This window comes from Ambystoma mexicanum, chromosome 1q (assembly GCF_040938575.1).
Source record: "Ambystoma mexicanum isolate Mex_15411 chromosome 1q, UKY_AmexF1_1, whole genome shotgun sequence".
Lineage (NCBI taxonomy): Eukaryota > Metazoa > Chordata > Amphibia > Caudata > Ambystomatidae > Ambystoma > Ambystoma mexicanum.
Genome location: NC_090922.1, coordinates 1409706713 through 1409731096, shown reverse-complemented (window position 1 = coordinate 1409731096; position 24384 = coordinate 1409706713). Strand labels below are relative to the sequence as shown.

At 45.8% G+C, this 24384-nt stretch overlaps 1 protein-coding gene across 3 annotated transcripts in view; it reads left to right on the top strand.

Moving 5' to 3' along the window:
- Nucleotides 1–13176, top strand: part of RAD54L (RAD54 like) — a 454404-nt gene extending 441228 nt beyond the window's left edge. For all 3 annotated transcript variants that reach the window (XM_069642281.1, XM_069642283.1, XM_069642282.1), the window contains one exon: nt 11287–13176. In XM_069642281.1, the coding sequence (XP_069498382.1) occupies nt 11287–11488 (202 nt within the window). In that variant the 3' untranslated portion in view covers nt 11489–13176. The remainder of the gene's footprint in view (nt 1–11286) is intronic.
- Nucleotides 13177–24384: the final 11208 nt, after the last annotated feature.

Genomic DNA, 24384 nt, shown 5'->3' with positions numbered 1-24384 from the left:
ATTTTCGCAGCAAAGCCCTCTTGTACCTTGTCACAATCTTCTTTTGATGGAATGTGTGGAGGAGAGAGGATCTTAGGTTTTTCCATATCCTTGAGTATTTCAAAGAGTTTGCTGGTTGAGTTAGGAGCTGCCTCTATTTCTTTGTTATAATACTTAGACTTGGCTTCTTTAACTGCCTTTCTGTACGCTTGGTCCGTGCATTTCCAGTCCTCCCTGTTTTGCTGAGTTGGGTTCTTACGCCATATACGTTCTTTAGCACGTTTTACTTGTTTGAGTTTGTTAGTGTGCTCATTATACCATTTGCCCTTATTGCTGTTTTTTCTTATCAACTTGCTTTTTAGTAGTGCATGCATCTCTATCATCGCCTGCATATATTTGGCGTATTTCAATAACATATGTTCGCAGTCGTCATTGACTGAGTAGGACTCGAGGATCTGCAGTAGATATGGTTTTAGTTGCTCTGATCCAATATCTTTAAAGTTTCTGCTCATGACTTTGACATGTGGGTTCTCTAACTGCTTAAAAGAGGAATTTAGGAGTATCTCTAGAGTCACCAGACTATGGTCAGACCATATGCATGGCTCTGTCTTTATCTGTGCTGATTGTAGGTTGTTTGTACAGATCCAATCCAACTGGTTACCCTGCGGGGTTGTGGGCTCATTATTTACTACTTGGAAGGCCATATTATTTATGACATTTTCCAAAGCGATGGCCTCTTTGTCATCTGGATTCCCTCTCCATCTATTCATACCCCCTACTAATAAGGTGGATGAGTTGTCAGAAGCCAGTTTGTCAATTTGCGATGATATTTCATTTTCGAAGTCTGAGGTCAAAGAGGGTGGTCTGTATATCACAATAATATTCAGAGTGTCATTTGGTGTGTGAGCTAGCTTTAATTGAATGGTGGCACACCCTGTACATTCAAAATTCGCTTAAAAAAGGTGCAGCGCTTCTTTTGCTATAACTGCTACTCCTCCGCCCTGTCTGTGGTCTCTGTTTTTATTGTATAGTATATACCCCTCTTGGACTGCATTTATACCTGCTGGACTGATAGGGTCTTTTAGCCATGTTTCAGTAATGCACATAATGTCCAGGTCCCTTTCTATAATTAGGTCGTGGACACTATGTGCGTGTTTGTGTAGGGAGCATGTGTTCAACAAGCCCACTTTTAAGGTGACTTTGTCACGTTTGTGGGCTGTTTCCTGCCTTGGATCCCTATCTATTATATTGATTTTCCGATTAAGGGGTGCTGAGGGGCTATTTAGTTGCTGTAGGTGACTGCCGGCTTCCTCTTTACTCATTTCCCGCGCTGGAGGTAAGGGAAAGGAGAAGGGAGCTTGTCTTTTATTTGCCAGGGAAAAGGTGAATCTGATATCTCATGAAAGTTATGATCTGCTCAGCATAAAACTTGCTCCTCCAAGCCTGTAGCTGCAGTTACAGAATTAGGAATAGTCTTGATCGAACCCCCTCTTTAATGAGTTCGAGGTCCCACAAGGAATCTTCCAGAGGGAGGAAATCTAAAAGGGGACATGGACCACACGCTCGGGCTACACCCTCGTTCTACGATGTCATTGACGTCCTCATCCACGGTCACTTCATTGACCACTTCGGTACCCATCGTCCAAACAATCTTCAGAGAAACGCTTGTCCACGACTCAAGTCTATTTGTCAACTATCTATAGTCGACACAGATCCTCGTTGACGATCCTGTAAACTGCCTAGTCGATGATCAAGGCAACCTCGCTGACTACCAAATCAACTGCTTCTGGTCCATCAACCACTTTGTCAACGACCAAGTCTTCGTCAAAACTAAGTCTACTACCTTTACTACGCCGTCGCCCACCAAATCTTCAGCATCAACAGCGCCTATCAAACAACCATTAGTCTCCAAGTTCCCGAAGGAGATAACTGTGTACTTGGAAGTTGTGTCCGCACTGACCTCTTTCCAGGCCAACACGTGCCCAGCCACTCTTTTCTCTGGCTCCTTATATACCACCTGCAGGTCATTGTCCATCAAGTTCTCCTCCAGAGCAATTACTACAACAGAGTGCAGATTCAGACATGGAATTGTACATAAGATGCTGAACCCTCTGAAGACAATACAGGGGAGACTGTGCCTCCTGTGGTGAACATGCCTCTGCCAGCCCCATCAACTCAAGCCATGCCATGAGGCCCTCGGGGGACCAGTGCTCCAAGGGACAACCCCACTGTTTCTACGCATATTACTCCACCAGCTGGCTCCAGTGATGTGCCAATGGACATACTGGCCACACTGTGACACCGTTGCCTTCTCCTGCACAACCGGACAGGTTTCCAGCAAGGGAGGGTTTAATGCCTCGCCACAACCCGGACCTTCTGCGGCAGTACCATTGTTAACACCTGTAGCTCTTACAGAAACAGACTCCGACAACTGTCCAATGGTTCTCCAGGCACACGTTCTACAGATGAGTTTGAAGATCTAATGCCAGGTGATGGTGAGCCAGCAGACCTACCGCCAAGAGATTCGCCCACAGATGAAATTGGTTCCTTTCATGACTCCATGTAATGAGCAGCAAAGCTTTTTGACCTTCTGCCCGAAGAGCAGAAAAAGGAAGGATTTCTATACCAACGACTGGAGTCTTCCAGAAAATCAGGCTGGCTTCTAGTAATGAGAAACCCATTCTCAGCACGATCCAGATAGGGCAGCTGCGATTAAAAAAAAATATATATATATTTCCTGAGTCAGCTCCCCAAGTGCCTGCATACGCAACCTTGTGCCGACTCAGTTGTCTCTGCAGCTGCCTGCAACCATTCTACCAATCCTTCCTCTCGCTGCATGGTGCCTCCAGATAAAGAGGGCAAGCAGCTAGATACCTTTGGTAAGAGGGTCCTATGTACAGCTGCGACAATCAATGCAGCAAATTCGCCAGAAATTCTCTCCTGCTACGATCATGAGCTATGGTTGAACTTCAGACAATACTAAACTGCCTCCCAGATGACAAGCGGGATGAAGAGCTTTCATTACTACATGAAGGTGATGCAGCATAAGACCACGCCATTTCTATCGCCATGGATACTGGGCTCTGCCAAATGGGTAATGGAGCGGTGCTGCAACGCCAATGATGATTAAAAACCACTCATTTCAGATCGGAAGTCAAATCAAAGGTGATCGACATGGCCTTTGATGATACTGACTTCTTTGGAAAGAAGGTGGATGAAACGCTACAAGCCATCAAAGCTGGCACAGAGTCTGCATGTTCTCTGGGCACTCTACAACCGCAGCGCCAGCTCTTTCGTTCCTGTAAAACGAGATACTCAAGGACTTTGAGGGACTACAAGTCCTTCAACCGCCACAAACATCCCGTACCAGCACTGCCCAAGTGGGTTATAAGGGTAGATCTCAACCCTACAGAGTAAACCAGCAACGAGGCAGAGCCTCCTCCAGAAGTCGGGTAGCAAAACAACGCTGACCAGGCCACAGTCCCGACGCACCCCTTTTCTGCACCCCGGTTGGGAGGGAGGCTAGCCAACTTTTTTGTTGAGCAGTGGAAGAACATCACCACCAGCAAATGGGTGTTATCCATCATTCAACAGGGTCAAACCCCAGAGTTCATTGGTAAACGCCTCTCCATTCCTCCCGCCCCAAAAGCGCAAAAACACCAATCCTTGCTGCTCCAAGAAGTTCAGTCCTTCCTAGCAAAAGGTGTGATAGAACCTGTGCCACTGCACCTCCGATGCACCGGAGTACACTCCAGGTACTTTCTGATAAGGATGAACTCAGGGGGGGGGGGTTTCATCTCCTCTCTAGACCTAAAGGATTATTACTTTTGCATCCCCATTCAACAGGTCCACAGGCGCTTCCTTCGGTTTCGAGTCCAAGGAAGACACTACCAGTTCCAAGCTTTGCTATTCGGCCTAAAGTCGGCACCAAGAGTATTCACAAAATACTTAGCACCTGGTGCGGCCCACCTATGTCGTTCAGGCGCCCATGTTTACACATAACTGGACGACTGGTTGGTGCATGCCCCATCTCTGCCACTAGCATCACAACCGACTGCAGATACCATCCAGTGCCTCACATCTCTAGGGTTCTCGGTGAACTTTGCAAAGTCATGCTTGCATCCTACTCAAAACTCTGTTCCAAGGCTCATGAAAGATACCAATGTTGGAGAACAGGAGTTACAGGTAAGAACATTCATGTCATCAAGATGGCAGCCAGTAAACTGCATAACATCTTGTTTACTGACAGATTTTAACATCCATGTCAAAAAAAGTATTTTTCATAAGTGTTTTCTGGGATTCTTTCATGATTATACAATCCTCTTAACACCTTTTGAGTAGCAGATTTCGCTGTAATATCGATCAGCATCTGCCGTTTTGAAAACATTATCTTCAAAAAGAAGGAATCTAATAAAAAGTCAATATAGTCCACTGGACTTGCATATTCAGTGGTTTCAGAATGTGCTGTTTGCACGTCGCAAGTCTGTGTATATTTTTTACGCTTCACATTCTTTGTGATTATTTGGAATATACATCATATGCGTGATTATCTTTCGGATAGATGCTCCCACTGAACTTCATTTTCCATTGGCTATTTTCAATCAACTGAGCAGCATCATACGTCTTCTGACCTGCATCTTGAGTGCAAAGGGTGTGCAATGGTGGCTCTAGCTTCAGATCTATCTCAGAAGAAGCATTTATTTCAAACTGCATACCAGAACTTTGGGATCTTGTAAAGGGAAGCTCCTTCCAGCTCACTGAGCTCTCATACAATATCTTCATGTTCTAGCTGGCCTGTAGTCTAACAAGATTACCTGTGTTCACTTCTCATAACGGTACAAATGCCACCGTCCATTTAATTTGTGTATTTCTTCTTCAGTTGTATTTTTGAATTGTTCTGCAAAGTGTTTATAATCTGTCTTTGCACTCGTTTTGAATTTTTTTTGTTTTTAACTAAAACCTCTGTGTGTTGGCGTGACACAGAAATAAATGAGTGTAAAGTACGTGAACCCTTGCGTTTGCTGGACGATGGTTGTTCGATCTGCATTTGCTGGTGCCATTTTGATGACATTATCAATCCTACTTGCCGTGCTCCATCGAGTAATACCATTTAAAATATTCATATATAGCTAGTTTGTGATATCACAAGTCCTACCTTTTCCTCACTAAAACACCGGGGGAAAAACTGCTTCCCAATTAAAGAGAATCTTTATTGTGATTTACATTCGCTCTGCGGCCAGCAACACAGATGGGAGGAACTGTGACTGATATATATATATAAAACGCTTTGGTATGTTTCCATACTCAGCTGATGAATCGGTTAGGTTGCCCTCTGCAGTCCAAATGGCAAAGTGCACCCACTTCAACAAACAGCTACCATTTCAGCAAACTGAATGAGCACGGTTATCATATGCGGTCACCTTCAGCTTCCACCATTGCAAACATCTGGAAGTTAATTCTTTCCACCCCCACTTCTCTTCACACAGGGCACAGAGGTTCCAGTGTCAATGAACAGTTAATTACTTGCTCAACGTTTCAGTCTCTAAAGAGTGAAACGCTATAGGACGAATGCCTCCACCCGAGTCAAAACTGAAATTAGGTGCTGTGATTATACTACTACGCAATCTGATGCCATCACAAGGACTCTGCAATGGAACAAGTTTGACAATTACGCGTCTACATAGAGGCCTGTGTGATCGATGGAACTTAAATACTGATCTTATACCGTGTATACTTCTCATTCCATCTGATACGTTTAGCCTTTTCAATGACCATTAATAAGTCACAGGGACCTACGCCCCCTGCCTGGAAGTGATTGGTGGTGATTCCAATATTTAAGAAGGGGGACAGAAGTGACCCTATTAATTATAGACCGATATTGACCCTTATGATGTGCTAGAACGGCGAATATTAAGCCAGGAACAGTTGGTAGAAATAAAAGCAGTTTGGGGAACAAAAACAAAAGTGTTCTGCACTGATGAAATGTTTGAATAATCCTTCATGCTTAAAATGATAGCTTTGTAAAGGAGTAGCTTGGATTATTTGCTTGGAGAATTATAACCTCGACACAGAAAAATGTCTCTGAGGAACAGTTTATGCTGTAACTTTGCTCTGAAACCTTTCTGATTCAGAGCCTCTTGCTGAAACCTCATGACATATGTTAACCTTGCTCCTATAAGGAAACCCGTGGGTAAACCAGCTTGTTAAAATTCATTGAATGTATTATAGTAAATTGTAGCCGTGTGTCACTGCCGCTGCGTTGTCACTGTGAGCCGTGCACTGCTTTCTCTTCAGTTAGTGAGCGGGTGGCACCCTCTGGTGGCAGATTTGCGGTATGAGCTTTCAAACTTCGTCTAGTCTTTATTTTGTATTTTATAGTATCAGATCCCTTCTAATTGGTCTTCTCATTTGGGTGGTTTTCCCAGCCAATCAGGCAGCTGGGTGTGCAAGCATTGACCTATGGTGTGGCCCTGCTGTTCGGGGATCCAGTGGCCTCGATGCACCGCCTGTTTATTCGGAACCGTGCATTTACCTTGCATGGCTGTGTTATCTATAACACGTCATTCTTCTAAGCTGGCTTAGCATCCAATGCTCCAGTCTTGTTCATGTCTTTTTTCCTCCTTGAGAAACATATTTGCACTTTAGCATGGTCCTTTTGTAGCACAATGTGTTGCTTAAACTAAGAGGCCAGCACAGGGGCAGTCTTCTCAATTGCTAATATGCCTTTAACCAGCCTTTGCAGGTTAAACTATTCGACCATGACATCTTGTTAAAGGCTCTCGCTTAAGCTGTAAAGTTAGTTTCTGGGCCGTTAACAGCAGGGATAGCCTGATCTTACCTGTTCAGCTTCATTAGAACATGTTTTCTTCTATTGTTAGACAATGAAAGTGCCGAATTCAGTCTGTAACCACGCCTGCCTTCCATGCTTGCGTTTTGTTCTCGCTCTTTCCGGCTCTTGAGCCAGTCAGCAAACTTCGAATGCAGGCTCCAACCCCCTGTAAAAGCCTGCATCGCACGCGTTCCTTCCCTGAGATGTGTACACACGGGAGGCGCAGAGTACATGGACATTCTCTCACAGGAAGCACCATTTGAAGGGTCACGCCCTCCCCGCCGCCCCTCCCAGAGCAAGCTCTAAAAGGCTGTATTGTGTGTTAGATTTTCATCAGCTCAAAAACAATAACTTGGGCGCGGGCAACATGCCACACTAAATAGACCCCTCTGGTGCAGGCTTTAATACTTTAATAATGATTTTCTGATCCACGGTTCAGTACCACAGCCCCATTCTGGGACTTTTGTGCCAAACGCCCAGAGGAAATTGGGTCTTGCTTCGTTGCTCTATTTTTATCTATTTATAGTATTATATAGCTAACATTATATAGCTTCACATTGGTCGAAGTTGGTGGCAGCGGTGCTCCATCTACTTTTATTATTTAAGTTGTATTGTTCCTATACTTTTATTTTAAAACTAAACCATTCTGGAACGGTTTAGTTTTAAAATGAAAGTGTAGGAAGAAGTTGAAACTTACAGTTCCGTGCACTGCACTGCACATTCCCTTGAACAGCAGGTCTGTTTGGGGGGGGGTGGATTGCTGGCAAGGGGCCTGGCTTGGTGTTTGTGGAAATGGGTAGGGGGCAGGCCAGCAGGGAACATGGCTCCACTACATCTTTTCTTGCACTTCGAGACTTCGCCAAATGTTTTTAATATTTCATGGTTATAAAACAACTTACAGAAAACTTACATCAGGCAAATAAAACAACACCTGCAATGTGACCCTACCCTACCCTGCGTTGCGCTGCAGCAACAGCCATCTAACGTCTTTCAATAATGTCAACGATTTTGGCAGTCCTCTGCCAGACATACCTGCCTACATTTGAAAATCAAAATTCCTGTGATGTATGCCCCTCCCTCAGCCACACAAGACTCCGCCCATTTGCACACGGCTCCGCCCACACGCTCCGTCCACCTGTCAAAAAGGTATACTCGGTTGTTGTAGCCTTCAGTTTGCTTACTATAGCATTTAAAATAATTCAATGCTATAGTAAGCAAAATGAAGGAGACGGCGCCGCCGCCGAAATAATACTGCTTTCAATCCATGTCATTGCATTGAAAGCAGCATTATTTCAGCAGCGCCGCCACCGCCTTCATTTTGCTTAAAATAGCACTGAAAATCATTCATTCAATGCTATAGTAAGCACACCGAGGGCGCCGCCGCAGCAATAATAGTGCTTTCAATCCAGTGACATGGATTGAAAGCAGCATTATTTTGGCTTCTGCGCCGACTTCATTTTGCTTACTATAGCATTGAATGAATTATTTTCAGTGCTGTGGTAAGCAAAATGAACTTGGCGCCGCCGCCGTAATAATAGTGCTTTCAATCCAATGACATGGATTGAAAGCACTATTATTATAGTGATGCAGGCAGTGGGCACGAACATTATCCGCCGTTTCCGGTCCGTCATATTCTCCGCCTGATTGGCTACTGGCGGCAGCCAATTAGGTGGAGAATATGACGGACCCGGAAAGAATCTCAAAATTCCTGAGATTCAAGGAACTTTTCCAGAGACCCGGAGAAATGCTTGAAATTCCGGAGTCTCCGGAGGTTAGGCAGGTATGCTGCCAGAGTTTAGTTCAATAAATTATACAAGCTTCCTTGTTGTCTCTCGTGAAGATTTTCCTGAGAACATGAGCCATGTATTCAATCCCCTTCCATTCTGGCACATTACATAATGAGGTGCTGTTAGGGAGAATTCTCCAGAATGGCTAATTTCCCTTACCTATTGAGTCCCTCAGCAGCTTTGCTGGATTTCTAGGATTTTTTTCCACCTGGTAAGAGTGTGAGCCTTTTTGCCCACTCTTACATGTGTTTTTGGCTGTGTGTTGTACATTTTTAGGTGTTCATGGACCGTGGAACCTCACCTACTTCACAGGCATCCTCTTTTTACTGTGTGGAAACACAGCACCTTTAGTGCAGTGACACAGGGTTGTCTTTTTCAGACTTCCCAATCTGAACTCCATTTTCTGGGACTGACTACTGTCTCCCAGAACATGTAAAGTTGCCATTGACTTTATTAGTCTTTTTAAATTGACAGACCCATTACAACCCATCTTCCATAGAGTACTGCAAAAGGTTAATAGTTATCCCTTTTTTTTGTGTCTCGTGGAACGTTATTTCGTTCCCCTTTCTTTAAGATATGGCTGGTGGCAGTGGTATCTATCATTTTTTTCCCCTGCTGCGGACTATAAAAATAGCCGTGGTACTGTTTTAGGCTAAATTAGTAGCCTCGAACTTTAAAACCGCTGGACCCCTTTTATTTTATTTCGGTTCTGGCTGGGTTTATTCGCCATTTCTTTTTGTAAAGGTCTTTCTCGTGTTTTACTCTGCGCGCCAAACCAGGTTTGGTTCCTTTGTTCGCCGTCCTTTGGCGGGCTTCTGCTCAGAAGCCCTCCTTAGGCGCCTGAATGCCTGAGGGGGACAGGATGTGAGGGAGGGGTTTGAGACTCCCTGCACAGGGCCTCCTTGGAGACCCATGTCGCACTCTGTATGATTGGCTGTGGTGATTGTCCCGCCAGGACAGCCACCCTGCTGTGAGATTGACAGCCAGGCTGTGTGAATGGGGGAAAACTGCATAAAAAGTAGGCCTCTGGGACTTGGAAGGCAGAGTCGCCACTGGATCGAGAGAACCGAAGAGAAGCTGACAGAAGAGGACCTCTACCACGACTGAACCTCCCGGAGAAGCCCTGCTGCGGGTCCGAATCTTCAAACTTCGACGACAGGGAAGATCTGCAATGAATCTTCTCCCCTTGAGCTGGTGGGACCAACCAGTTTGCCAAACTGCAAGCCAGGCCTCCCTCCTCTGGTCGAATTTGCTGTGCAGCGCTACAGTGAACCAGATAGCCAGGAGGACCGGACCATGCTTGGGTTTTATGGTGTGCACCTTTTATTCGTTGCTTTGCTCCGCTGCTGGTTTCTTCCCTGGGCAGTGCAGGACCCTCCAGTTCTCCTTCTTGTCAGTCCGAAAGTCGCTTCAGGAACCGTGAGCCTGCAGGACCTGCCGGGAACGACGGCCTCAGCTACAGCATTCTTCTGCTCTAAAGGTACTGTGCTAACGCGGTTGTTCGCTTTGTCCATCCGCGGTGAAAGTGTTTGAAATCTTTTGCCAATGCGAGGGCTTGTCCTTCTCTATTCTTTAAAGTAACTTTTCTTCCGACCAACTTCGTTTCGAACTCTTGGCAAAGACTTAACTGCAAACTACTCTGAACTGTGTGATCCTCTGCAAAGACTCTTTTCCATTGACTTTGGTTCAGACTTTGATTTGGTTTCCTCACCACAGTAGCCTTTTCTAGATTGCCCTGCCTACTTACTTGTCCGTGCTGCTTAATTGTGAATAACCTTGTCTTTCCCTCCCTTTTAAATTGCTGGGGTGCCATTTTGCTCACACTTCATTTTGAGTTTATCTTGTCCAGAATCTATTGGGTAGTGTGCAGTATATTAAGAGTGTGATTTTCTGATGTTTTACTTTAGTGAATTGTTTTACAAATGATGTGTAAATAAATGTATATTCTTTTACTCAGAAACCTTGAGTCAGTGTTTGTTTGAAACATAGTAAATTGCTGTCCTTTGTGTGACTTCTGATACTACTCACCCTACTCTTGAGATAAGTCTGGCTGCTCAGCCATCGCTACCACTTTACTGTGCAGTACAGGCTTGTACCAAAGGTGAATTTGTACTGTCACTTGTAGTCTTAATTGTGTGTGGTGTTCCCAAAGGGTACTGCATATGTTTCTGCCTAACAGGTGCACTCAGTCACAAGATGTTTAACAGTCTGCAGCCTCCCTGCACAGTCGCAGCTGTGTTGCTCTATGTAAGTCAATGCTCTCGCTACACCAGGGTTTCTCATCCTTTGATTACTTAAGGAAGGTCTTCTGTTGGTAAAAGTGAGCAATTATCCTCCAGATCCCACCATCAAGCAAAGGTGGTGGATGAAACACGTGCAGTGCTTCAGAGGGTTCTGCCAGCTTCTTTGCATTCAGTGCAGAGACGTTTCGGGAACTATTGTCGTAGGTCCATATTTTGTTGTGCGAGCATTGTCCGCAGGTGAGCCAATTATTGATTATGGTGAGATTAATGTCGCCAAAGAGGAGTACTTTTTCTTTCTGACTCTAAGAATGTGACTTGCTTTAAGTGTATGCACATTGTCTACTTGCCTGACTTAAAACTAAAAAATAAATAACCTATGATCTTTCAGCAATGCCTGGTCCCGCAAGTGTTTGCAATATTTAATTCACTGTTCCTTCTTTCCTCTTAGGTTCAAGTGTCGTCGGTGTGTGAATGGCCACCAGGTGAGACCCCCTCCGGAGGGTTCCGACTGCACGTCTGACCTGTCTCAGTGGAACCACTGCGCTGATAAGCGTGGGCTGCAGGACTCCGCTCTACACTCTGCGTGGGATGCTGCCGTCAGCTTTGTATTTCATCACCGGTCTCACGAAGAACAACGTGGGGTTCTTTGACACCAATGCAGCCCTGAAGGAGCAGTGCTGCCAGTTACTCTGCATTTACACCAGTGCAGCCCTGAAGGAGCAGTGCTACCACCCACTCTGTATTTCATCATCGGTCTCACAAGGCACAACGTGGGGTTCTATGACACCAGTGCAGCCCTGAAGGAGCAGTGCTACCAGCCACGCCTGTATTTACAGCAGTGCAGCTCTGAAGGAGCAGTGCGACCACACACTCTAGTTCATCATCGGTCTCACGAGGCATAACGTGGGGTACTATGACACCAGTGCAGCCCTGAAGGAGCAGTGCTGCCAGTTACTCTGCATTACACCAGTGCAGCCCTAAAAGAGCAGTGCTACCACCCACTCTGTATTTAATCACCGGTCTCACAAGGCACAACGTGGGGTTCTATGACACCAGTGCAGCCCTGAAGGAGCAGTGCTACCACCCACTCTGTATTTAATCACCGGTCTCACAAGGCACAACGTGGGGTTCTATGACACCAGTGCAGCCCTGCAGGAGCAGTGCTACCTACCACCCACCCACTCTGCATTTACACCAGTGCAGCCCCGAAGGAGCAGTGCTACCAGCCACGCCTGTATTTACAGCAGTGCAGCTCTGAAGGAGCAGTGCGACCACACACTCTAGTTCATCACCGGTCTCACGAGGCATAACGTGGGGTTCTATGACACCAGTGCAGCCCTGAAGGAGCAGTGCAACCACACACTCTAGTTCATCAGCGGTCTCACGAGGCACAACGTGATGTTCTACGATATCCGTTTAATACGCTGCGAGGAAGCAGTGGGAATGGTATGCGGCCTTTAATCACTTTAATTCGAGTACTGAATGTGGTGGTCAGTGATGCACTTCTTTGAGTGTTCCAGAATGGCCTTTCACCCCTGACTCTGGTTACGTCGAAGCGTGCTGTAAAGTGCTACTTTGGCACATGGTTCCTTGCAAACGAGAAGAATAACTTTTTTTTCTACAACACGTGCCTTTCTAGTTCTGTCAAAGAACACATTACAAAGGCTGAGGCATCATCTTCCTTGAGAGAATATGATCTTTAGGTGCGTGTTTTCCAGTCCCCGGAAGTGCTAAAATAGGCATTCAAACAGTGGAGGTGTTCATGTCCGTTTGAACACCTTCTTTACAACGGTGGGGATGTTATTGGTTTTTGCAGGTAGAGCTGGAGCACAGAAGGGGATTTCCATGCCCCCCACACGATGCCTGCAAAAACCACCTGGTTTTACAGCAGCGTGAGCTCTTCATACTGCCACAGGATTCCCTAGGAATCCTCTGTGAATGGCACCGAAGGGGCCACTTGCAGAACAGTGAACACGTAGGCTCTCTACTCCTCGCAGTGCAGGCCCGTGGCGTATCTGCCTGGCTCATGGATGGAGCGTTTACTATTCTTTTATCTGATGGACCCGTTTCTTTCTGCCACTGCTGAGACCCGTGGCCCTCAACCGTTTGTTTTTATTCAGGTCTGCCACCTTTCTTGAGTGACCAATCAGTTCCGCTAATGCACATTTTTTTATTTGAAAGAGAAAGTGGACTACAAACTATTTGGACATTTTTTGAGTGTGTGTAATCAAAAACATTTATTGAAACTCAACACTATTTTTGGCAATTGCATTACTTCATTTTAGCCTCAGTTTGCAGTATCAAAGCTATGAAGTTTATTAAAAAAAAAACTGCTTTGGTTGAGAGTTTACTTAAAAGTTTGCAACTAAAAGTAATATTTTATATTTTTATTTCAATTGATTTGCTGATGGAATTTGTATCGGCCAGAAGAAAATATTGTGAATAATAAGGGTAACGTTCTTTCGCCTTATTGGTGTCGAACGACCGCTTGAAATAGAGATGTTACGGTTGATACTAGTTCCCATCCGAGAAACGGACCATCGGTTGTTGGGGCCATTTCTCAGATGGGAAATAGCTGCTTCAGTGTGAGTGAGCTAGTTCCCATTAGAGAAATGGCCCTTTTTTGCCCCCTAGTGTCCAAGTCTGGCATAATAATGGGAACTAGCCCACTCACACAGAGAAGGCTAGTTCCCAATAGCGAAATGGCCTTTTTGCCCATAGTGGCCAAGTCCTGCATAATAATGGGAACTAGCCTACTCAAACTGAGAAGGCTAGTTCCCATTAGACAAATGGCCCTTTTTGCTCCCCTAGTGGCCAAGTCCTGCATAATAATGGGAACTAGCCCACTCACACTGAGCAGGCTAGTTCCCATTCGAGAAATGGCCCTTTTGCCCCTAGTGGCCAAGTCCTGCTATTTCCCATTAGAGAAATTGCCCTTTTTGGCCCTAGTGGCCAAGTCCTGCACAATAATGGGAACTAGCCCACTCACACTGAGAAGGCTATTTCCCATTAGAGAAACGGCCCTCCGAGCTGGAAAGGCAAGAAGGTCCTCTCGTCTAATGGGAACTAGCCCATTCACACTGAAGCAGCTATTTCCCATTAGAGAAACGCCCCTCCGACCTGGAGAGGCAGAAAGGTCCTCTCGTCTAATGGGAACTAGCCCATTCACACTGAAGCAGCGGTTTCCCATTAGAGACACGGCCCTCCAACCTGCAGAGGCAGAAAGGTCCTCTCATCTAATGGGAACTAGCCCATTCACACTGAAGCAGCTATTTCCCATTAGAGTAACGGCCCTCCGACCTTGAAAGGCAAAAAGGTCCTCTCGTCTAATGGGAACTAGCCCATTCACACTGAAGCAGCTTTTTGCCATTAGAAACGGCCCTCCGACCTGCAGAGGCAGAAAGGTCCTCTTGTCTAATGGGAACTAGCCCATTCACACTGAGAAGGCTAGTTCCCATTCGAGAAATGGCCCTTTTGCCCCTGGTGGCCAAGTCCTGCTATTTCCCATTAGAGAAATTGCCCTTTTTGGCCCTAGTGGCCAAGTCCTGCACAATAATGGGAACTAGCCCACTCACACTGAGAAGGCTATTTCCCATTAGAGAAACGGCCCTCCGAGCTGGAAAGGCAAGAAGGTCCTCTCGTCTAATGGGAACTAGCCCATTCACACTGAAGCAGCTATTTCCCATTAGAGAAACGCCCCTCCGACCTGGAGAGGCAGAAAGGTCCTCTCGTCTAATGGGAACTAGCCCATTCACACTGAAGCAGCGGTTTCCCATTAGAGACACGGCCCTCCAACCTGCAGAGGCAGAAAGGTCCTCTCGTCTAATGGGAACTAGCCCATTCACACTGAAGCAGCTATTTCCCATTAGAGTAACGGCCCTCCGACCTTGAAAGGCAAAAAGGTCCTCTCGTCTAATGGGAACTAGCCCATTCACACTGAAGCAGCTTTTTGCCATTAGAAACGACCCTCCGACCTGCAGAGGCAGAAAGGTCCTCTTGTCTAATGGGAACTAGCCCATTCACACTGAGAAGGCTAGTTCCCATTCGAGAAATGGCCCTTTTGCCCCTGGTGGCCAAGTCCTGCTATTTCCCATTAGAGAAATTGCCCTTTTTGGCCCTAGTGGCAATCAGGCATAATAATGGGAACTAGCCCACTCACACAGAGAAGGCTAGTTCCCATTAGAGAAATGGCCCTTTTGCCCCTAGTGGCCAAGTCCTGCATAATAATGGGAACTAGCCCACTCACACTGAGAAGGCTAGTTCCCATTCGAGAAATGGCCCTTTTGCCCCTAGTGGCCAAGTCCTGCTATTTCCCATTAGAGAAATTGCCCTTTTTGGCCCTAGTGGCCAAGTCCTACCTAATAATGGGAACTGGCCCACTCACACAGAGAAGGCTAGTTCCCATTAGAGAAATTGCCGTTTTTGCTTCCCTAGTGGCCAAGTCCTGTATAATAATGGGAACTAGCCTACTCACACCGAGAAGACTAGTTCCCATTAGAGAAATGGCCTTCCGAGCTGGAAAGGCAAAAAGGTCCTCTCGTCTAATGGGAAATAGCCCACTCACACTGAAGCAGCTATTTCCCATTAGAGAAATGGCCCACCGACCTGGAAAGGCAAAAAGGTCCTCTCATCTAATGGAAACTAGCCCACTCACACTGAAGCAGCTATTTCCCAATAGAGAAATGGCCCTCCGACCTGGAAAGGCAGAAAGGTCCTTTCGTCTAATGGGAGCTAGCCCACTTACACTGAAGCCGCTATTTCCCATTAGAGAAACGGTCCTCCAACCGGGAAAGGCAGATAGGTCCTCTCGTCTAATGGGAACTAGCCCATTCACACTGAAGCAGCTATTTCCCATTAGAGAAACGGCCCTCTGACCTGCAGAGGCAGAAAGGTCCTCATCTAATGGGAACTAGCCCATTCACACTGAAGCAGCTATTTCCCAATAGAGAAACGGCCCTCTGACCTGGAAAGGCAGAAAGGTCCTGTCGTCTAATGGGAACTAGCCCACTCACACTGAAGCAGCTATTTCCCATTAGAGAAACGGCCCTCCAACCGGGAAAGGCAACAAGGTCCTCTCGTCTAATGGGAACTAGCCCACTCACACTGATGCAGCTATTTCCCATTAGAGAAATGGCCCTCCGGCTTTTCTGCCTCTCCAAGTCGGCGGGCCGTTTCTCTAATGGGAAATAGCTGCTTAAGTGTGAGTGGGCTAGTTCCCATTAGACGAGGGGACCTGTTGATCATCAACTTGTGCAGAATGTACTCTTTCTGATAATGTTCAAAACAACACTTTATAGCCAACCCTCACAGTGCTGTAACAGACTCCTCCGTGGTCTCACAATATTTCTGTGGTCTGTTGGCAAATTGATAACACGCAAAAATGTTATTCCCCTTCACCTCGTAATGCTTGTCCATCTTGACTATGCATATATAAAACTGGTTGTCCATCTTGATGCATTCAGCTAGTTTTAAGAAATTGTTGTCCAGCCCGACCTCGACAATGAAACAGTACCTCTTTCTTTTTACTCAAATAATTAGGACCATATACTGCCAACATATACTTCTGGAATCATTCTTTCCATTTAATAACCTAGGAATAACCCAGTGCCTGGTATGTTTGCCATAATCTTTAAATTAGTTTCTGTTGCTTCCCTATTTTCGTGCTCTTGGTATTTGTCACCTTGTGCACAGGGACACATGTCTGTAATCTTCCTTTTAAGGTGCAATGAAAAAAAACCTTTCAGAGTAACAGCCAATTGTGCTACTGCATTCGCCCTTCTTTGTGTGTGCAAGTAATTCTTTCAGTCACTACACTGCATGTGGGACGGGCACAGAGCGGAGCACAGGGCCCGCAGAGAAGGCCTTCAGCTTGTCACATAGCTAAGCAACAGACATGTCAACTCCTTATCATGTCTAAAATTACCAGGTAACAACTTGCAACACCGGACAATGCGTCCTTGGATCACGTGTTCTGTCATACGACTATGCTGCTTGGGTGCTTCCTGTGTCCTCAGAGGCTCAGCCCAGATACACCCTTATACAAGCCTGAAGAGTGAGCCACTATTCGACTGTGCAACTAACCCTGTACCTGCTCAGCCAGGGCAACCACAATCTATGGCAAGTGCAGGCTCTTTGTCATTGCCGCAACTCATCACCAGTTAAGGAAGTGAACCAGAACACAGCCAGAATGTGTGACTTAATTTCTTTTAAGTTCATCTTTATGCTGTAACAACTTTGTCCTCACCTTTACACCAACCACCGTACAACTTGCCTTGCATTCTCTACTAGTGTTCTCTGTTCGCATTCCACACCCATAACATTCCCCCTGCTGACATTACTAACACCGTAAGGAGTCCCCCTTTCTTGTAGAGGACTTTATTCCCATGGCCACTTTCCGTATTCTAATATTACTCAACTAATGTTGTATTGCCAAGTGTGAATAGTTCAGTTAGTCCCCCTCTAGTGCTCTATATGAGCATGGGTTGACCCTCCTAGGATTGAAGACGCATTGGCCCTATTAGGCATGAAGATTTGTTTGCTCTCCTTGCCAGAAATACCATTTGTCTGTCCTGGGCTTGAAGACAAAGTTAGGCCCTTCCAGGGGCCAGAAAGTGATGATGTGATACATTAGCAGGGCCAGAAACCGAAGAGAGGCCCACTCAGCTTGGTGCTGAGAGTTAAGTTGGTTTACCCAGGGTACTGCACTCGTCCTAGTCTTTCCACTACCCCTCTCTACTTTTGATGGGCTAGTTATTAGGTTAAGATGTATAACCAGACTCCACCCGGCATACTTCTTAATGGACACAGGCCTTCTTCCACAGCATTTACCTTATTTTCAGGCTCCACCTTCTGCACTTCTTCCTTCCTCCACCTTCCTTTTCTTCCTCAGTACCTTTCCAAAAATGTTCCTCTATTGGTGGCCCTCATCTTCCTACACCGATTTTCTCTGTATCTTTTAAACTGTTCTCCAAGTAATTTCCTCCTTTCTCTTGTGTCTCACCTTCCATCTCTCCTTTTCCCCCTTGCTAATTTTTCCCCCTCACACTGCTCTCACCTTCCCCCTCATTTGACGCATCTTCACCATCCTCTCCCATCCACCTCAAGTCTTACTCTCCCACCCCCTTCGCCTTCCTTCTTCCTCTTTTACTCCGCTCTTTACTGCAACACTTGTTTGCAAACTCCAATACTAGGCCTTCTACCAAAGCCTTCCTGTATAGTCCTGGCCCTTTTGATACTGGAAAAGGAAGCGTGTTAATGAATGTGCCCAAGTCCTTGTGTGTACCTGACAAAGTGATTGGCTTTCTGAGTAACTCACCATCTTCAGATCTAGCATTTTGTATCAGTTAGAAATTGTCAGCTGCCAACTTGAAGTCAAGCAGCCCTGTCATGGTAGCTGCCTGACCCCCACCATGGTGCCTCCTGCAGGCAGCTGCACAATAACTCTGCCAACCTTGAACCTCATCTGCCAACTTCATTGCATACCCAAGCTCAAGTAGGTCTTTTCCACAATCCATCCTGCAGACTTGTGTATTCAAATGTACTTTTAGTGGGATCAAAGACAATACCCTCAGATCTTTTGGCCTTCTAATGCAGAGTTGTTCATTCTTCAAAACTCTACCAGGTCTTGAATTACAGACTGGTACCTGGCAAAGGATAAAGTGGATAGGGTAGACGCCTTGTATGCTGGCTATTATCTTTCTGAAGGTACAGCCCCTTCCCCCCCCCATGGTCTCGTAGCTCCATTCCTATGTGTCCACCTAGAAACATGGTCAAAGTGCTCTCCTTTTTTTTATGCCGTCACTCAGCTCATTGTTGTACTCAATATGTAATTCTTTTCATTGACAGTTTCATATTTTCAGTCATGTATATTCCATGAAAGTATTTACATTGTTAAAGTAGGCCTTATTTTTATTTATTATATTACTAGAGTTATCAGTTCATGGTTTAAGATTTATTATAGCCATTTAATTGGACCAAAGTGATCATAGCCGTTGGCATAATTATGGATCTATGTGTTCAAATTGAGCCTGAACTAGTTGAATTTTTTTCCAAATGCTTTGGACTGAAGTTTTTTGAATGTCAGATTTTGGGGTAGGTCGCCCCGCCACCATCTTACACAATCCAATATGGCCTGACCCCAACCCACCATCTACCTTCGGTGGTTTAAAAAATGTAAAGAAAATGAGGGGAAGGGGCAGGGGATTTTCAACCAGTTGGGAGGCGGCGTGGGAGCCAGTCGACCAAAATCCATAAACCTATAATTATACGGTTAAATTGTGTTATGGTCACTAAGAATCTTAATAAAAATCGGCCCCTAGGAAGGGGCAAATGTGTTTTTACTGGGGTGTGAGGGTCACTAGACCACCAGGGATGGCTTAAAAGGGGGCGGTGATCAGAGCGTGATAGTTATGATTTGTTTTTGCTGGGCTGAACATAGGTAATGAATGTTTTTTGTTTTGTTTGCAGGTTTCTTTACGCAAGGAGCTCCAACGTTATGCGAGTAGTTTTTTTATTCTACGGGATTGGGCCGTCTGGGAGGTATTTTGGTGGGCTGTGACACAAATGCAGGGTCAGGCCACAAATTCCCCCCATGCCAGCAAAACATTGGTGTTTCCCTGGGAGCGGCTGTCTCCCATGTGGGTTGACTGTCTGCAAGCCCAGGCTGCACCTCTGGCTGTGCTGCGTTACAGATTTCGCCTCCGGGGAGGAATGGAGACCCTGCCAGGGCTCCCCAGAACTACAGCTGGACTTGGGGACAGTCAACCCACATGGGAGACAGCCACCCAAGGCCAGGGGCATCACCCGCACCTTCCTGGCGCTCTGGCTGGCCTGCATTACAGCTTCTCCCTCCGGGAAAGGAAAGGGACCCTGCCAGGGCTCCCTGGGACAGCCGCTGTGCTCGGGGACGGTAGACCCACATGGGAAACGATTGCCTAAGGCCAGGGACAGCACCCCCAACTGTGCTGGAGCTCTGGCTGGGTTTGGTTACAGCTTCACCCTCTGGGAAGGATGTGGACCCTGGCGAGGCTCCCTGGAACCCTTGCTGGGTTTGTGGACAGTCAAACCACACGAGGGACAGACACCCAAAGCCAGGGACTGCACCCCTGACTACCCTGGAGCTATGGTTTGACCTGCATTATACAATTTCTCTCGTGAAGGGGACCCTGCCGGGCCCCCATTCGGCTGCCCCTGCATTCGGGGATGGTGGACTCACATGGGAGACAGATACCGAAGGCCGGGTACATCACCTTCAGCCGTCTTGGAGTTTTGGCTGGGCTGCATTGCAGCTTTTCCCTTCGTGGAGGTATTGGCACACTGACAGGGCTCCCTAGTGGGGGAAAGCTGTAACAGAGGCCAGCCAGAGCTCCAAGATGTTATTTGTTTGTTTGTTTGTTTTATTTATATCGCGCACCTGACCCGGAGGTAATTGGGCGCTATAGGATAGTGGTTACAAGGCATAGAATAGACAGTTATATGCATGAATACAGTTTGAACATTCAAGGTAAAGTAATATGTATATATGTACCATTGTAAAACATTATACATATTATACATTGAGTCATAGCAGTAGTATGTGCCAATCACCTAAAGGTTAGTGGTATCAAGAGCTGTTGTTTTATATTTTATTTAGTATCCAAGTGATAGCATGGCTTCTGAAATTGTTAAAGGTTTGGATGGTTTGAATATTCTGAGGGAGAGTGTTCCAAAGCTGGGCGGCTAATACTGGGAAGCTAGAACCTAAGGCTCTATTTAGATTGTATCTGGGTACCACCAGACATGGTATGTTGGAAGATCTGGTGATTCTGTTGGATACCTTCCATGTGAACTTATCTGTAAGGTGGGGGGGGCTTGGTGGTTAAGCGCTTTGTGAGTGAGGCAGATAGTTTTTAGGGCAATTTTGTCCTGTATAGAGAGCCACCTGTGGTGCTTTCTGGTTTCTGATATATGCTCTCTTTTGGGAATATTCAGGGTGGCTCTGAGCGCGTTATTTTGCATGATCTGTAGTTTATTTAAGATGGTTTTGTTTGCTCCTAGATAAAGACTGTTGCAATAATCCAATTTGGATTGTACGAGCGCTCTCGCCAGAGTAAGGCAGCTAGTGGGGGATAGTAAAGGTCTACAGGCTCTGATGAACTTGCCGGTGTAGGCAGTGGCCGATGAGGTCATGCTAATCTGCTTAGTTAGGTTAGACTGGGCATCGAGGTAGAAACCTAAAGTTTTTACATGTTTGGCAATGGGTATGCTGTTCCCATCGATGACGATATTTGTGTAGTGAGGACTTAGTTTGAGAAGGTTGTTAGATGATCCGACTAGGAGTAATTCAGTCTTATCATTCAGGCAGAGGCCATGTGTGGCCATCCATGCCTGAATTATGATGTAGACTTTGTTGAGCCGTGCAACATCTATATCACAGGTTCCTGAGAGGGGTAGGAGTATCTGGGTGTTATCTGCATAATTTGTGTAGGTGACACCCAGACGGTCCAATTTGTCAAATAGTGGCTTTGTAAAAATGTTGTACAAAGTGGCGAGACGCAGGATCCTTGAGGGACTCCGCAGGTGATGGGCTCAGCAGCTGTTGAAGGTGAGAACACTCGCATAGTTCTGTTGGCGAGGAAAGATTGGATCCAGGCAACTGCAGAGCTGGAGAAATGGGCCGCTGAGGATAGGTGGTTACAAAGTATGGAGTGATCGACCAGATCAAAAGCCGCAGAGAGGTCGAGTAGAAGTAGGATGGCCATCTTTCCTTTGTCTTTCAGTTCATCGATCTGGCTTTTGAGGTCGACAAATGCGGTTTCTGTTCCATGCTGAGGTCTGAAGCCAGATTGACGGGTGCCGAGTAATTTGTGAGCTTCAAGATAAACAAGTAGGCTATCCTGTCCAAAGTTTTCAATAGAAAGGGGACTGTCGTAATTGGTCTATAGTTAGTGGGTATAGCCGGGTCAAGGGTCTGTTTTTTTTAATAGTGGTAGAACCCAGGACTGTTTGAGGTTACTTGCGACGGAATTATTAGAGAAGGAGGAGTTTACAAGTTTAGTAATGAATGGGGCAAGGTCTCTAGCTGCATCTTTTATAATCTGGGCTGGGCAACTGTCGCCCTTGCAGTTAGATGGTTTAAGAGACGCGATGATTTTGTGGACTTCAGGAATGGTGACTTTTTTAAATGTGAAACCTGAGTGAATGTGAGGGGTAGGGGTAGTAGCTGGTGTAGTGACTGTTAGTTGGGATCTTTTGTCAGCTATTTTGGTCTGCAGTCCTTTGATTTTTTTGGAGAGGGCATTTTGTATGCTGGTACACCAGGCTTTATCCTTAGTGCATGTATCTGGCGGTGGGTTGGGGTTCTCTAGTTCTCTTAGAATGTTGAATGGAGGTGATGTTCCCGGCCTTGGGCGGCTGTCTCCCATGTAGGTTGAACGTCCCACAGTTCAGCAGCGGTTCCAGGAAGAGTCCCACTCCCTTACGGAAGGGGACCCTGTCAGGGCTCCCTGGGACAGTCAATCCATATGGGAGACAGTTGCCAAAGACCAGGAACATTACCCCCAACTATCCTGGAGCTCTGGCTGGCCTGTTACAGCTTCTCCCTTTGGGAAAGGTCGGGGACCCTGCCGGGGCTCCCTGGGAGTACAGCTGCGCTTGGGGATGGTGGACCCGCATGGTAGAGTCGTCCAAGGCCAATCACCCCCGACCATCCTGGAGCTCTGGCTAGGCAGCATTACAGAATTCCCCCTCAGGGAACAGATGGAGACCCTGCTGGTGCTCCTTGAGACTGCCGTTGGACTTGGGGACGGTCAACACTTTCTTTTTCACCCAGGTAAGTACACCCACACATGAGGTACTGTTTTCATCCAGACACCTGTGGGAAGGTAGGGCATGTGTTGTTGGTGGTATGTTTCAGTAGTTTCCAGGTTGGAAATGTCTGAAAATTGTGTTTTTCCCCCTAAATTTCAGAGTTTGCCAGGCTTTGGGGCAATAAACTCCAGGGCAATTTCAGACCTCTGTGGGTTTCTACGGGAGTCTGCTCTCCTTTAAAACTTGGGTTACCAGTGGTTTAGCCTTTTCCATTTGCACCCAGGTAGGTGCACTCACACATTAGGTACAGTTTTCATCGGAACACGTGGGAATGTAGGACATTTGTTTTCTTCTCTTGGTTTTCATAACATTTTCATACATTTGCTACTGCACTTTGTTACACAACCCTTTAATTTCCCAAATGTTAACTACATTTATTTGCTGATTTAGGCACTGTATGCTTTTGTAACCTGCTCAAGTCACCTACCCTTCATAAGGTCTGCCTGTGCTCTATCAAAAATTGTATGCTTGCCTTTCCTCACATTTATTTTCCTTATTTACACACGTTAAGTATATCTGTTTAGGCCGTCCGCATGCAATTCGTGTGTACCATGGCTCCGTTTGTGGCTTGTAGTATTGCTTGTTTTGTGAAACAATACAAAAAATATGCAATTTCCTAACTGGAAAAGTCAGGGGAATGTAGCAGGGCATTGCTTTCCTCAATATTCACAGAAGCCATTACCTTACAGGTCCAACCATGTCCAGCACATACCTTTGTTTAACTGTTAGTTTTTAAAGCTTTCCCTAAACTATGGGCTTTTTCCCTACATAGATGTAGCCTGACCTGCACAAATCACCCTTTTCTAAACTTGGAATTTGGTCTGCTTTTCAGAAATGTATACCTTGGTCTTCCCTTTGAACTTTCCTACCCTCCTCTTCCATTCCGTCCACACATGGACTATTGGGGGGGAGGTGGGGAAATGGGTAAACTCGCATAGATCTCATATGGTAACTTTATAAAAATGTTTTTTTTTTTTTGGTTTCCACTCAACCTGTTCTTGAAAGCCTGGAAAATGGCAAATTCAGCACAGCAAACCATTTCTTCCTAGCTCTTACAAGGAAACAACCACAGGCTTCTTGGTACATCATTTTATTGGAAATTTCTGAAACACAAAATTTGCTCCCTTTTTGGTTATTTTCTCTAAACTAGTATTCCCAGGTGGCGTTATGACCACCTACATGTGGGAAGAAAGGGGACCAAATGTGGGTGAGATATCACATGTAAAAAAGTTACAAGGAATTGAATGGCGACATACTGAAACCACCAAAAAAGGGCTTGGCATGGTGGGCCATTGGCAGATAAGGGGTTAAAAACAAAACACATTAGCTTAAAGAAATAATTAGACAATTGGGTAATTGAGGTGTTTTTATTATGCCAAGTGCTTACACTGTAAAGCAACAAATAATACATGTACATGTGTAAACCAAAGATCAAATTGGTGGAGCCATATGGAGTGAACATGCTTTACCTGGGGGGATTGGAAGAAAAAGAAGCCGAACAGTGAAACATTTATGGAAAAACAGTTCTCATAACTGCACGTGCAAGAATTGGATATCAGAAAAAGTAAACTTTATTATTGCAAATGTTCATAATCTTTTGTCACAATATTTCCTGTAAGGGCTCAACAGATATCACGACTTCACACCTTCAACAGGGCAATGCTGATACACAGTGCCGGAGGTGTGTGACGCAATTATC